General features: G+C 34.7%; 2 protein-coding genes across 2 annotated transcripts; both read right to left on the bottom strand.

Moving 5' to 3' along the window:
- Positions 1-413: 413 nt before the first annotated feature.
- LOC149732361 (ATP-dependent Clp protease proteolytic subunit 1, mitochondrial-like) lies at positions 414-3,037 on the bottom strand. Its single transcript, XM_089883757.1, has 6 exons — positions 2,876-3,037; positions 2,651-2,812; positions 2,159-2,255; positions 1,404-1,591; positions 981-1,086; positions 414-709 (listed from the first exon to the last, which is right to left on the bottom strand). The coding sequence occupies exons 1-6, from the start codon at positions 2,918-2,920 to the stop codon at positions 603-605; spliced, it is 705 nt and encodes a 234-aa protein (XP_089739883.1). The 5' UTR covers positions 2,921-3,037; the 3' UTR covers positions 414-602.
- Positions 3,038-3,751: 714 nt separating this feature from the next.
- LOC149732360 (uncharacterized) lies at positions 3,752-12,923 on the bottom strand. Its single transcript, XM_089883702.1, has 11 exons — positions 9,015-12,923; positions 8,827-8,934; positions 8,268-8,413; positions 7,884-7,947; positions 7,750-7,824; positions 7,312-7,434; positions 7,063-7,139; positions 5,437-5,593; positions 5,207-5,270; positions 4,784-5,066; positions 3,752-4,400 (listed from the first exon to the last, which is right to left on the bottom strand). The coding sequence occupies exons 1-11, from the start codon at positions 12,228-12,230 to the stop codon at positions 4,322-4,324; spliced, it is 4,392 nt and encodes a 1,463-aa protein (XP_089739828.1). The 5' UTR covers positions 12,231-12,923; the 3' UTR covers positions 3,752-4,321.
- Positions 12,924-13,053: the final 130 nt, after the last annotated feature.

Here is a 13,053-nt window from a genome sequence, read left to right as displayed (position 1 = left end):
CTATGTATCTTGTAGGCTATGCGAAACTTTTTCTAGCGGACTGGTAAAATAATAATATTAACTTAACAAAGGCATAAATTTAACACAGTACCTCTACTTTACCTAAAATCTGGTATAACTTATTTTAACGCTTACAGTATAATATTTATCAATTGGACATAGAGTGGAAGTCATTTTGAATTGGAGAAAATGAACACCACATTTCTATAACACCTAACACCAGTTATAGGCTAACTTATTTTAGTACCATGTTACAGTAAGAGTTGTATTGTGACAGAAAAAGTAAGACATTTTTACTGACCTAATCAACACACTACTCTTGAATCCTGACACTTAACCCTTGCAGAATGTAACAAAGCATAGGCACAATAACACTGTCCTGATCTTACCATAGTTTTAACATTTGTAGAACATTTTCTGTGTAATCCATTTACTAACCCTGTTTATAATGAACAAGTGGAATGACTAAAATGCAAACAAAGTTTGGTGAAATTCAGCAAGAGGCAGACTAAAATGTTTTACGAAACGCATAATGAAAAAAAAAACGCTGAAAAGTTTCACTATGGCAGAAGAATTTCCGCAACAAAAGTCATGTTTTGCTATCAAGAGGAAGTAGCGATCTCGCTTGTAGGCTCAAGAACATTATCAATAAGTCCAAATAATTTAGCTTCATATGGGTCCATAAAGTTGTCTCTATCTAGGGCTTTTTCTGTGAATAAGGATATTTAATAGTTTTAGAAATGCATAAGGTAAGTTAAGTGTCTCTCAAGAGCAAAAAGTTATTTAAATTCCGAACATTTTGCTGATTTTTTTATATTTTACATTGAAGAGATATTATTGTTCTGTGAATTTACATCAATAAATCACAGAAATATTTAAAAAAAAGCCAATTGACATAGAAAATACATGTTTTGCAAAAACACAAATAAAACACCCCAAATTAAACAAAAACCATCAGATCTTTAAAATAAAACAATTACCTATAACTTCATATTCCTGGCCAGTATGTTGTACATACAACTTATTCAATTTTTCCTTGACCTTCTTAATTTCATTCGCTTGAATAACAATATCAGAAGCTTGTCCCTATGTAAATGAGATTTAATTTACATTGTTCTAATGTAAATCAAGAGATTGTTGTGTGGATCTACGAAAGGTGCTAACTAAATGAATGAATGCAATGAACAAATGAATACAAAAGATAAATAAATAAAACGAATGAATGCAAGTTACAACTTTGCGCAAATGCTAAAAAAGCTTTGCGCAAATCATCATTTTATATTTTTTTCTTCTTTATTCTTATTCAACTTTTTAACACATGAAGAGTATATCAAAAGTTTCAATGATTGCTGTCATTCATATTAAAAAAACTAGATAAAACCTAAATGCATCAAGATACTTACACTAGCACCACCTAAAGGTTGATGGACCATTATACGGGAGTTAGGCAGTGCATTTCGCATGCCAGGTTCACCAGCTGCAAGCAGCAGTGAACCCATGCTGCTGGCTTGTCCTACAACCCATGTTGAAACAGGACATTTAATCAACTGCATTGTGTCATATATTGCAAGGCCTGAAGTGACAGTACCACCTGAAGTGTAGAGTATATATGTATTGAAATGTTTGCAGTGGGTAGTGCACAGTGGAAGTGGTGCATGTTTAGTTTGTACAACAAAAGTTTCTAATACCCATTTTGCATGGTAAAAAGTTAATGCGAATAGCGATCCGCATGAAACTGTCCTTCCACCATACTTTTCATTACTCGCATAATGCGAGTAACAACCAACCTTCTACAGCAGATGACACGCTTATGACGTTATGCGTGTTAACTTTGTTTTTGCGGGTAAATATGCGAGTACTTGCGTGCATAAAAGTGACCATGCAAAAAGGGTATTATAGTCAGTCAACTGGTCACTTTCCGATTGATAATATAATCAGAACTATACCATACTTCAGTGGTTCATTTAGTGTTGTCTAAATTCTCAGCTATTTATTTAAAATACAATCATTCACAAAGGTACATATGTGGTAACTTGTTAGTGGGCACAGATGTGTGCAACAGATCACATGTGTTATAATAATTATTCTTTGCCCCATCCATCAATGATAGATAAGTTACATTCATAGCTTCATTTCAATATAAATGTTTCAAATGCACCTGGTGTATTAATGTACATGTTAATTGGCTTCTGTGGGCTCTCAGATTGCAGAAATAAGAGCTGGGCTACAATCAGACCGGACACAAAATCATCTACCTTACAAAAGTATAAAGGGGAAATTTAGAAAAATATAAATTTAGAACTAGAATAAGAATGGCACCTCTTAACCTCAAGCAGAAATGCTTAAATGTTAGGAGTTGCATTCTTTTGCATATCATGCTGTACACATATATACTACATTGAATGTATGAATGAATGAATGTAATTGATTAAAATACTGTCTTGTTTCAGTATGGTTGTGGGTAAAAATTTCAGTTACGAGAATTGAGTAAAATTAAATTAACATCAATATGCTGGATAAATGTGTATACATTTGTATGAATTTTAACAGACTTTAGAAGTTAGATAAAAAGTAATGTCCACTCTTATAAATGACTTGACCATCAAATGATCAGTTTATTAATCAAATTGGCAAGTGATATAACACTTACCGGTGCCATAAGACAAACTATTCTTTCTTTTAGAAGCCGTGAATAAATATCGTAAGTTCGCTCCCCCCTCCCAGTTTGCTCAATTACGAAAGGCACTCCAAGAGGTTGCAAATTGTTCTTTGAAATATGCAAACATCTTGAACAGATTTCCGAAAATACAGGCTGAAAATTATAAAAATATAATATTTTCTTTTTCATGTGTTTTACAATAAATACACTTCATACCTTAAAGGCTTTAGATAAGCCATTGGCCCGATAAACAGAGAACATGCCCGGTGGTAAGCAGGGCAAATATAAAACGGTACAGTTACAGTATAGTATCCTATTTGGTATTCCTACTTTATGTTGGTTTTAGGCCTAGAAATGAAAAAATCGTTAAATCTCACCGGAATATTAATATCTGCATTATTAACGACTAATTAATCCGTGTATAACGTTAATCTGAGAACCAAATAAGTTCCAAGTTAGATTGTAATAAATAACAACATAAAACTCATGACTTATTATACGTTGCGCTTGACTGGTCCAGTAAATAACGAAAGTGGTGTTTATACGCACTCTAGCGGCGAGTAATTAACGATAAACGAGGCAGTTCAATGCTTTGTATAAAGTTTGTAATGGTAATGAGCAGAGCTGTAGAAATACATAAAGTTAGTATAGACGTTGGAAATACCAATGACTCTGGTAATAGGGTCTTGGTACGTCGAATTTGGGAATTACAAACATTTGTTAAAATTCAAAGCATGTTGTAAGTACAAACGAACTGCCCACTTACGCGCAAAGGTTTGTCTATGTGGTCAGATAATTTTGTATGAATGACAATTTAGACAACCGATTAGTAACCACTGGAATGGAGCAACTGTTGCAAAGGGTTACAACCGCCCACAATGGTAGCAGCGACGAGCCTTGATTCCATCACCGCTGGGTTACAGTCAAGCGTCTTATCAACTGTACCACACCGCGTACATAATTCAATTGTATAAATATTAACCTCTAAATCGTGTAACATAAGACCACAAGCGCTAACAGATTAATAACTACACAATTCTTTAGGTACAAAAAACGAATACTACCTTTAATACTATCGAGAACGAAGTAAACTAAGTTACAAACTCTTTATTTTGTAGCAAAATATATGCGACAAAAACAGGATTCGCAAAAGCAATACTAATCAGTCACTTTACAATCAAAGAGAGAGTTTTTTTTGTAAGAACGATCGCATTTACGGTTCCATTTTTTTATAACGATATTCTTTCCAACCCAGTAAAATTAGGCGCACTAGTTTTAGTTTAGTATATGTTCATAAAAATGATTATTCCATGCATAATTACTAAAACATTATAAACGTAATAAAAATACGAAACTGTACAAAATCGTAAGCAAACATCATTTAGATTTAGCTCGGGTAAAAGGCGATAATTATTTACAAGTCAGGCTGTGAGAGTATTTAGTGCGGGGGTATACGAGTTGTAAAACATTGGTGTAAAAACTATGCCGTTATAAAGGCAAATTGAAACGCAATTTACTGTACAATGGTAACAGTCGCGAGGTCAGGTTCAAGTAAAACTTTAAACGAGATCTAACATGATATAAAACAATACATGAAAAACTGCAATATTTTAGTTCAGCAGCAGTTCTAACAAAAATAATTTTGGCAATTGTTTTTCTCGGTTAAAACTTGTCAATTATGTCGTCTAATTCGGCTAACATAAATCTATGCTCGTCGAATTTACACGGATCCACCATGGACCTACAGTTAAAAAAAATCGGTTAGCTTTTGATATATAATCTGCAATACATAAGATTTTGATGGTAGGTATATAACTGTAAAACAGACGTTCTGGCAATTTATTATCGTTCCGATGTTTCGACGTCCAACGCAGGTCGTCTTTATCAGGGTTATTACCACTTTTTGTAATAAATTGCCAGAAGATCTGTTTCGGAATAATATCTTTACAAATTGGGAGAAGATATATTTTAAAATATTATCTTTAGTAAAAAGATATCTTCTAGAATACTTTATTGAATGTAACTGGCATTACATTCAATATAGGTCTATAAGGTGGCAATACCTTATAGACCTATACTAATGACAATAATGAGACATTCGTCAACCTTTTTACCCATACTTACACTTCATGTCTCTTCAAATGAATTTCCATATCATACGTGGAGTAAGTTCTAGTGTCACAGTAAGAGCACTTGATTCCTTTCGTCAATGTACGCTTACTTCCAACGGCGGTTGGAGGTAATTTCTCAGAAGTTCCAGACTGAAGAAATCCAGGACTGGGCTTGGATGAAGTCCATCTACCATTCGACAACATCTTATCATAGATGGATCTTGTTTTCTTGTAGAACTTCCTTGCAATTGGCAAAGACGGTGCGGGAGACAATCTTGCGCTTGAGATCTTTGGCGCTTAAAGTGAAATGGAGATTGTAAAAAGATGATTTCTTAAAGAAATCAACTGTAAAAGAAGTTTCAAAAAATGGCAGTTGAAAAATTAAGATTGTATAGTTTATAACAGAAGTCAATTAAGATATCGGTACATCGCTTACTGTGTTTATTGCTCGGTGGGAAACGTGCAGAGATTCCGATCGCAGCATGATAGTTTCTTGCCATCTGTCAAAACAGGCGATTGAAAAATCTGCTGACAATTCAACTACTTTCTGTAGTTGCATTGTCAACTCGACTCGCGATCAAAATGACATCGTAAAGAAGGGCTTCCAAACATTGCAATTGCGCAAGGTTAACAAAAAGGCTGAAAAGTTAAAATCAATCAACATACCTTGTGATGCGATTGAAGGTGATCAAGAATCGTTTCGAAAGTTTGCGACTCAAAAAAGCAAAACTCGCAATTCAACGAAGTTGTTTGAAGATGGTTAGCTTTTAAATGAATCATAACTCGAGTGGTGTCCGTCGTTTCATATTTGCAGTAGTTGCAACTATAAAGTGAACAATTCAACTTAAAATTGAGCATGACAAAACATCTTTTACAAACATTTCGTAATTCACAAGATTTTTAACAAACATTTCGCAATACACAAGATCTTTTTTGAACATTTCGCATTACATAACATCTTTTTCAAAAATTCGTAAGATGGTAAGAACATAACATTTTTTTCCAAACATTGGACAATACATTCTCCAAGGCATTGGACAATACATCATCTTTTTCAAAACATAAGCCGTTATGTTTCATGACATCGTTTCGAATCATTTTGCGTTATTAAGATCTTTTCCAAACATTTCGCATTACATGACAGCATCTTTCCAAACATTATGCATTTCATGCCATCTTTTCATGGACAATTGTTGTTAAGTGAAGGATGATACCATTGCTTGTTATTGATGGTGTATCGAAATTAAGACTGAAATGTTTTAACCTTACGCGTGTTAAAATAACTTTCGTTTTTGTTTGTTTGTTCTAAATTATTGCGAACTTTGCCACCGTAATCAAGCGGACAAGTGGGTTAGGTGCTTTAAGACACAAGACTTGAAATTGTTTAATAGAATTGAAATCAGGAATACAGCCGTCACTATTCATTAATACACTTTATGCTTTATAACGAACGAATTTCAAGAGATGACAAATGAAGGGGAGGGGAAGAGAAACGCTGTCACCTTTGTCAAAATGAATCTTTTGTTTTGAAATGTAACAAACAAAGAATGTGATTTCATGATGAAAGTATGTTCAACACATTGCCACGTTGCAATAATTGAACGGTAGAAGCATAAGTTAGAAACGGTGTCATCTATTTCTGTGTGTGGATATTAGACGTTATAACATGAGATTCATGTTCACACACATCGTGCTTGTCATGACGTAACTAAGTGGGTGAACAGTTTTTACTTTTTCTAAGTATGACACAAAGTTTGGACAACCCATACAATGACCAAAGGGTTATGCGATGACTATAGAGTGTATTGTCCAAGACATTCACGCCCACAATGATGGCAGCATCGAGCTTTCAACCCAGTATCCATAACAACACGTGCGCTGTAACCAATGTGCCACGTCACCAGTATATCATTAAGGAAAACCCGACTGCTAACAACGGTAGGAAACTGATTGACCCAGGGCGACCATTTTAACAGAACGAATGCGCGCTGGTGCGGTTTCTGTTTACAGTAGACCCACACAATTGCTGAGACAACAAAACGGAAAACGCGCGCTCTGGCGCGAAATCGCGCCACACACGTGCACGCACACACGCTTACACCAAAGACCATAGATGACTGAAGCAACTGATTGTACAATACCACTGACTTCAGATTTTCTTTGACAAGCTATGCTTTATGAATATTCGTGGATTTCATTAAACTTACATTTGAACATACGCAACACATTTCTTAATAATTGACAAGATCTTTAAGCTTTATATTCGATGTTTTCAAGCTTGGTAATACTTACATAAGCTTCCCTTGGGGTGAAACATTGTAGCATTCACCTAAAGTCACTCTTTTGCTTTGAACTTCTACAGCATTGGTCTAAGAAAAAAATAATTGGAAGTGTTATAAAATGAATATCTTTTTGAACACCAACACAATTTGAAAGGCCTTGAACTTGAAATTTCAAAACTATAACAAGCCAATCGCCATAACAAGAAAATTATACTTTTGAAATTTTTTTATGAAACAAGTTGTTGTTAAATCTAAATACCTCGGTTTCAGTTGTGCTTGATGTTATTCCTTGAATACTTTTTCTAGCTTTTTGTTTCTGTACAATAGAAGGGGGTGTTGACTCCCGGGAACTTGTGCGTGATGAAACAGATGGTGATTTCGGCTGGATGAAAACGCATTGAACTGTTAAATGTTTTCAAACAGACCAAAACATATTTTTTTTTATTTAACAAATTGACAGTTTCATAATTTGCTTCTGCATTTTGTAAGAGTATTTGAATAAACTTTCTGGGATAATGGCCTAAATAACAGGCACTAAAAATAAGGATCTCCCCACATTAAATAGAAGAATGGTTTAGTTTTCATGCTCTGCGGAATAGTTGACTCTCCCAATCCCAAATATGAGCATAGACTTGGCATGGTATTAAATTACACACCTTAGGTATTAAATTACACAGAGTAGACTAACAATATTCACCTGTGGAATAATGACAGAACTTGGAGAATCTTTTGTTTTTTCAATTCTTTTCTTTTCATGTACAGTTGAGTCAACCTTAAACAGAAGTTTTAAAAATTAGTTTAATATATTTGAGTGTTGAGTTCCAATCTTACCTTTCTAATTTTTGCCCTGGGCTCCAACAATGTGGTTTGTAAAGCAGATCTTTTCTTGTTGATGCTGTAACATAAAATGACAAATAGAAATAAAGATTGATTAATATCTTGCTGAAGCCAATAACATGGATATTTGAAATTCCCAAGACATACTGATGAACAAACAATGTGTAACATGATACAGGTAACTAATACATCAAACCTTTTTACAAGACAGAGTGAACCAAAATACCAATTCATTTTAAATATTAAAGAGTTCAAAATTGGGATTCGAATACAGACCAAAATCTTTCATTTTTATTTCTGATTTTAACTTGGCAAAAACTGCAAAAACAAGTTCTTGACCTACAGTATTAAGACAAGGAACACATGTGTTGCACCAACCTGATTTTGTTATTCATTCGTTGTTCTTTCCATATGGTTCTTAATTCTCTCATACGGTCGGCAATGAACTTCCTGTGGATCCTGTTATGATTGTTGAGCTGCACTGTTGTTTTGCACAAGAAATCACACCATCTGCATCTGATCAACTATTACAAAATAAAAGCAAATTTTACAAAGTTTTTTAATTTTAAAATAAACTTTTTTTTCTTTTCAAAGTGCTTGAAACTGTTAAAACTAAATGATGGTTCGAAAGGTAAATTTGAATATTTTTACAAATTTGATCTGCATGTTTAAAACATTAACTCAAACTGTTAATTGGTCATATTGTCTAAAATTAAAAAAAAAGTTGTTTTTTTCGTATGATATGTGTTTTAATATTTTGAATAATTCTATCTTAATGGTAAATTTTTAACATGGGTAACCACTAACCATTCTGGGCTTAGGAAGCAATATCATATTACAGGAAGTAAGAAACAAGAGAATAACAGCCCACCATTCCATAACTAAGTAAACAAAGCAACATTGCAATTAATTCCAATTTAACCCAAGCTAGAAATACCTGCAATGTTGGATGCACGCTAACTGTGTGCTTTCTAACTTGCTGGTAATCTTCGAAAAATCTTTTGCAGAATAAACATTTCCATTGTCCAACTTCTGTTTTCACACTCTGGGTAAAGAAAAATGCATGCAAAATGCCATTGCTTTGATTGAGTAACAAGTGATTTAAAATTGTATGAGTCAAAATACCTTTGAATGAGTGTAATGCTTTGTTGAGGTTGCACTTTTTCTTGAATATTTCTTATCTTGTTTTAATTGAATCTTATCGTTGACAGGTGGGGCTTGTATTGCGAGTTTGGAGTAAGTTTTTGTAGGTAATATGGTATCTATATTTTTCCCATATTCGATTTCTTTTTTGTACTCACTTAAATCAGTTGTTACAGCAATGGAATGCTTTTTACGAATATGCAGTGAAAATATGTTGTAGCACACGTATATACTGTTGCACATTGTGCAGTGGTAGGGGGCTGACAAGCTGTGGTGGTGATCAACATGATTTTTAAAGAGTTCTGGACTTCTTGTGCGAATGTTACGATGAGTGCAGCTCGTGCGTACATTTTCATATGGTTTGAACTGCTTTTGGCCAGGTTTTAAAAACTTGTGCTTTTTACGCAGGTGCATTGTCATTACTGTGCCGCAGATAAAGTGCTTTGAGCAATGGGGACATTTGTGGGGATGCTTCTCATCATGTTTTTGTTCCACATGCTTTTTGAATACTTCTGGGCTTTTTGTTTGCCAAGTGAGATGAGAGCATGTTTGAACAACTCTAATAGGTAACACATCAGATTCTGCTGCTGAATTAATTTCTGATGAATCCATACTCTCATTCTCAGTTTCTGTATCATCATCTGTAAAATCAGTGTCAGTTGCATAATGCTTCATTGCTTCAAGTTTTGACTTTGTAAAATATTTTTTATGAACCCGTTTTAGGTGAACGTGTAAAAGAGAAGCGTTAATACTAAAATGTGGACACCAGCAACAATAATAGCCAGTTTTTTGCACTGTCTGCATTCCCTTGAATCGCTTATTACTATTAGACACCTTAAAGTCTGGATCACTTGTAGAATCATACCCATCAGACATAAGATCTTCTTCTTCTTCTACAATACTATGGGATGGAGAGGCAACTTCTAAATCCTGTGGCAGTTTATCTTGGCACCCATGGTCTAGCATGTACTGTGGAATGTCATTCAAAGTAAACTTATAGTCAGTTATTTCAACATGAACACGACTGAAGTGGTGTTTTAAGTATCTATTGCCACGAAAGACTCTTCTGCACTTTGAACATGAATAACAGGTAATGTAATGCTGGGAAAATCTTTTAGCGTGAATGTTGTTGTGTATTTCTAAGTGAGAGGAAAGATCCTCCAAAGAGTCTACAGTCATGTTACATTGTTTACAGACATACATAGAGTTGATATCACTGTCTACCATTTGGAAGTTTGTTACCAACTCAGTGTGTTGTGTTTGAACATGTAACAATAAATCTGCCATGTTATTAAAGGTTGCTACACATTGAAAACAGCGAAGTAGAGTGGACGCTTTAATAAGTTCTTCTGGGTATGTATTGCTTGCAACTAATGGGTGGTCCGAGTGATTTTCTATGTGATGAATTTTCATGTTTTGCATGAAAACACAAGTGAAGTCTTCACATATTGAACACTTGAACAAGTTCCTGCCTTTGCTGAGGCAAAATGTGTTTGAAGAGGTCACAATGCTAGTGTCTTCAAGTACTTGTACGTTACCAACAGAGCATCCAACTTTGGGGTGAATTTGCCCAAAGTGTTGATGTATCGAGTATGAGTTTCCACCTTTAAAATCACAAACTCTGCATTTGTAAATAGGATGAAAAATAAGCCGGGTGCATTCATTATTCATCCATCCATTTACCCACTGTTGTGAAATAGCTGACTTGGGCATGTTTATTTCAATATGATTATCCAACAGATCTTGCTGAACCCTATCAGTAACAAATTTTGGAAACAACCTACTGTGGTTGTTCTTGTAATGTTTCAAAAGTTTTGGAATGGTTTTTGAACGAAAAGGACATTTCTCACACCTGATATCTGGGCTGTTGTCAGATACACTCTCATTTTCCTCATCTGCAGATTCCACCTCTTTTTGAATAATATCTTTACCAGGTGACTTTGAGATAAAATTACTGGCACCTCTGTCCAACTCTTCTCCACCACTTAACAAGGACATATTGTCAACATCATCTTCAACCATTGGAAACGATGTGCTTAAGCATTGGTTGCGCAATGATGGTTTGTCCTGTCTAAACGAATAATCAATGCTCTCCTTGTCATCATCATCTATGGCTGTGCTTTCAGCTTCAAACATATCATTAGTTTGAAATGATGCAAGGAACTCATGATTGTCAGCAAAATGGTCATGCAGATGATTGTAACTTAATGTACTGAAATCACATTTTTCACAGTGAAACCTGTGGTCCATTCTGCTGCGTACAGGCCCAACTGTCTGATGGTTACTCAAATAATGTTCTTCCAGCATGTTTGGATTTGTTTTTTTATCAGGACAAAGCATGCAAGGTATTTGAATGTTTCTAAATGTAACAAATGTATCTTCTTTAGGGGGATTGTTTGATATTTCCTCTGGCATATTAGCTGAGAAATAGTGGTTGTATTGTTCCAAAGCTTTTTTGCGTTTTATATCACATTTGGTAGTGGAAATGAAAGCCAAAAATTTAGTGTTAGCCAACGGATCATCGAGTGCCACTAATTTTTTCACAGATTTAGCTTTATATTTTCCATGTTTCAATGCACAGTGAATTTTAAAACCATTTGTGCTAACAGTCACAAAGGGGCATTCAGTACAACATAACAAAAACTTGGCATCCTCAAATTTAGGTTGTATTTTGGGTATATGACTTCTATTACAATGACTGTAAAATGGTTTGTAGTATTTGCTACTGTATTGACACTCTGTGCAGAAATAAAAACCATTTCTTTTAATGAGCAACTGCTGCAAAAACTCCTTTTTCGAATTGGGTCGTATGTAAGTATCTTCTTTATCACCATTCAAATATTCAATGTTTTTCTCAGTAAACCCTGGTGGCTCCTCAGATCCCTTTGGAGAGTTGGCATAACTGTGCCCATTTGACATTCTTAAAGAAGCAGTAGCTTGTGGTGTAGATTGATTACAAAGACCATCCTGACCATTCTCTACTGTGAAAGACTCAACTTTACAAAGTTGATCTGAACAACTTTGAATCAAAGTGTGCACATCAGGAAATATGTTTTCCTGAAGGTGTGTAAACCTTTTGACAAACTTGTCCTGTTTCATGTCACTGTTACTTTCCATTGAGTTATCAAAGCCATTTTCTGAGAATATTTGTCCCAAAATTCCACCACTGCAGTCCATGTTAAAAGATCCAGGCAACATACATAACACTATATTGTATAGCTTTAGAAACGAATAAAGATTGTGATTTGATGCACGATAAAGACTGACGTCATCAAACTTTCAGATCGTATATTGGTTTAAGTTGACAAACCCAGCACTTGGCAATGTTTGTTTATTTATTTGACAAGTGTCAAATACATTCAATAACTTTGTTAAAGATTTACTTTATTTGCGAAATAAACTGCGCAATGGTTACTGAACATGATGTAACAGCATTACCGATCTTTCTTTAATCTGTTCACCATTACGACCCAGACACTGAAATGATGATTGACAGTTTCACTAATGTAGGTTATTAAATACAACTAACAACATATGATCTATACTTTGTCTTGATAAACATCAAAAATAAAAACAATCATCTAAACTTAAACATAAAAGATAATGTATACGGTTACTTCCTATTGATTGCTACGCACATCAAGCCTTGCCGCGAAACCGCCGTTCCACGCTTTGGTCTATTTCTTTACCATCCAAGCAAAGTATCGTCAGTGATTTTATAGGATAGATAAATGCGAAACTGTACCTAAAACTCGCTAGACTTATTTTAGTACTGGTAGTCAATTTCTGGTAGGTTAAAATGGTTACGATCGAACAAAAACGAAAGGGTTTGCTCAGAACGGTCCCCAAAAATATTTAACAGTTACGTCGCATATAAGCTACGCCGCACGATGTCGGTGCAGATACAGGACAAAGTACTTAATACTTATAATCCCGTCGACCTAACTATAGAATAAGCCAACTCACGAACCTCCACGTATAAACACGATTAAAGCGCTTAAAACTATGCAGTCACATTAAA

Source organism: Ciona robusta, chromosome 8 (assembly GCF_009617815.1).
Source record: "Ciona robusta chromosome 8, ASM961781v2".
NCBI classification, from domain to species: Eukaryota; Metazoa; Chordata; class Ascidiacea; order Phlebobranchia; family Cionidae; genus Ciona; species Ciona robusta.
The sequence above is the reverse complement of the archived record's forward strand: the minus strand, read 5'-3'. Positions and strand labels throughout refer to the sequence as shown.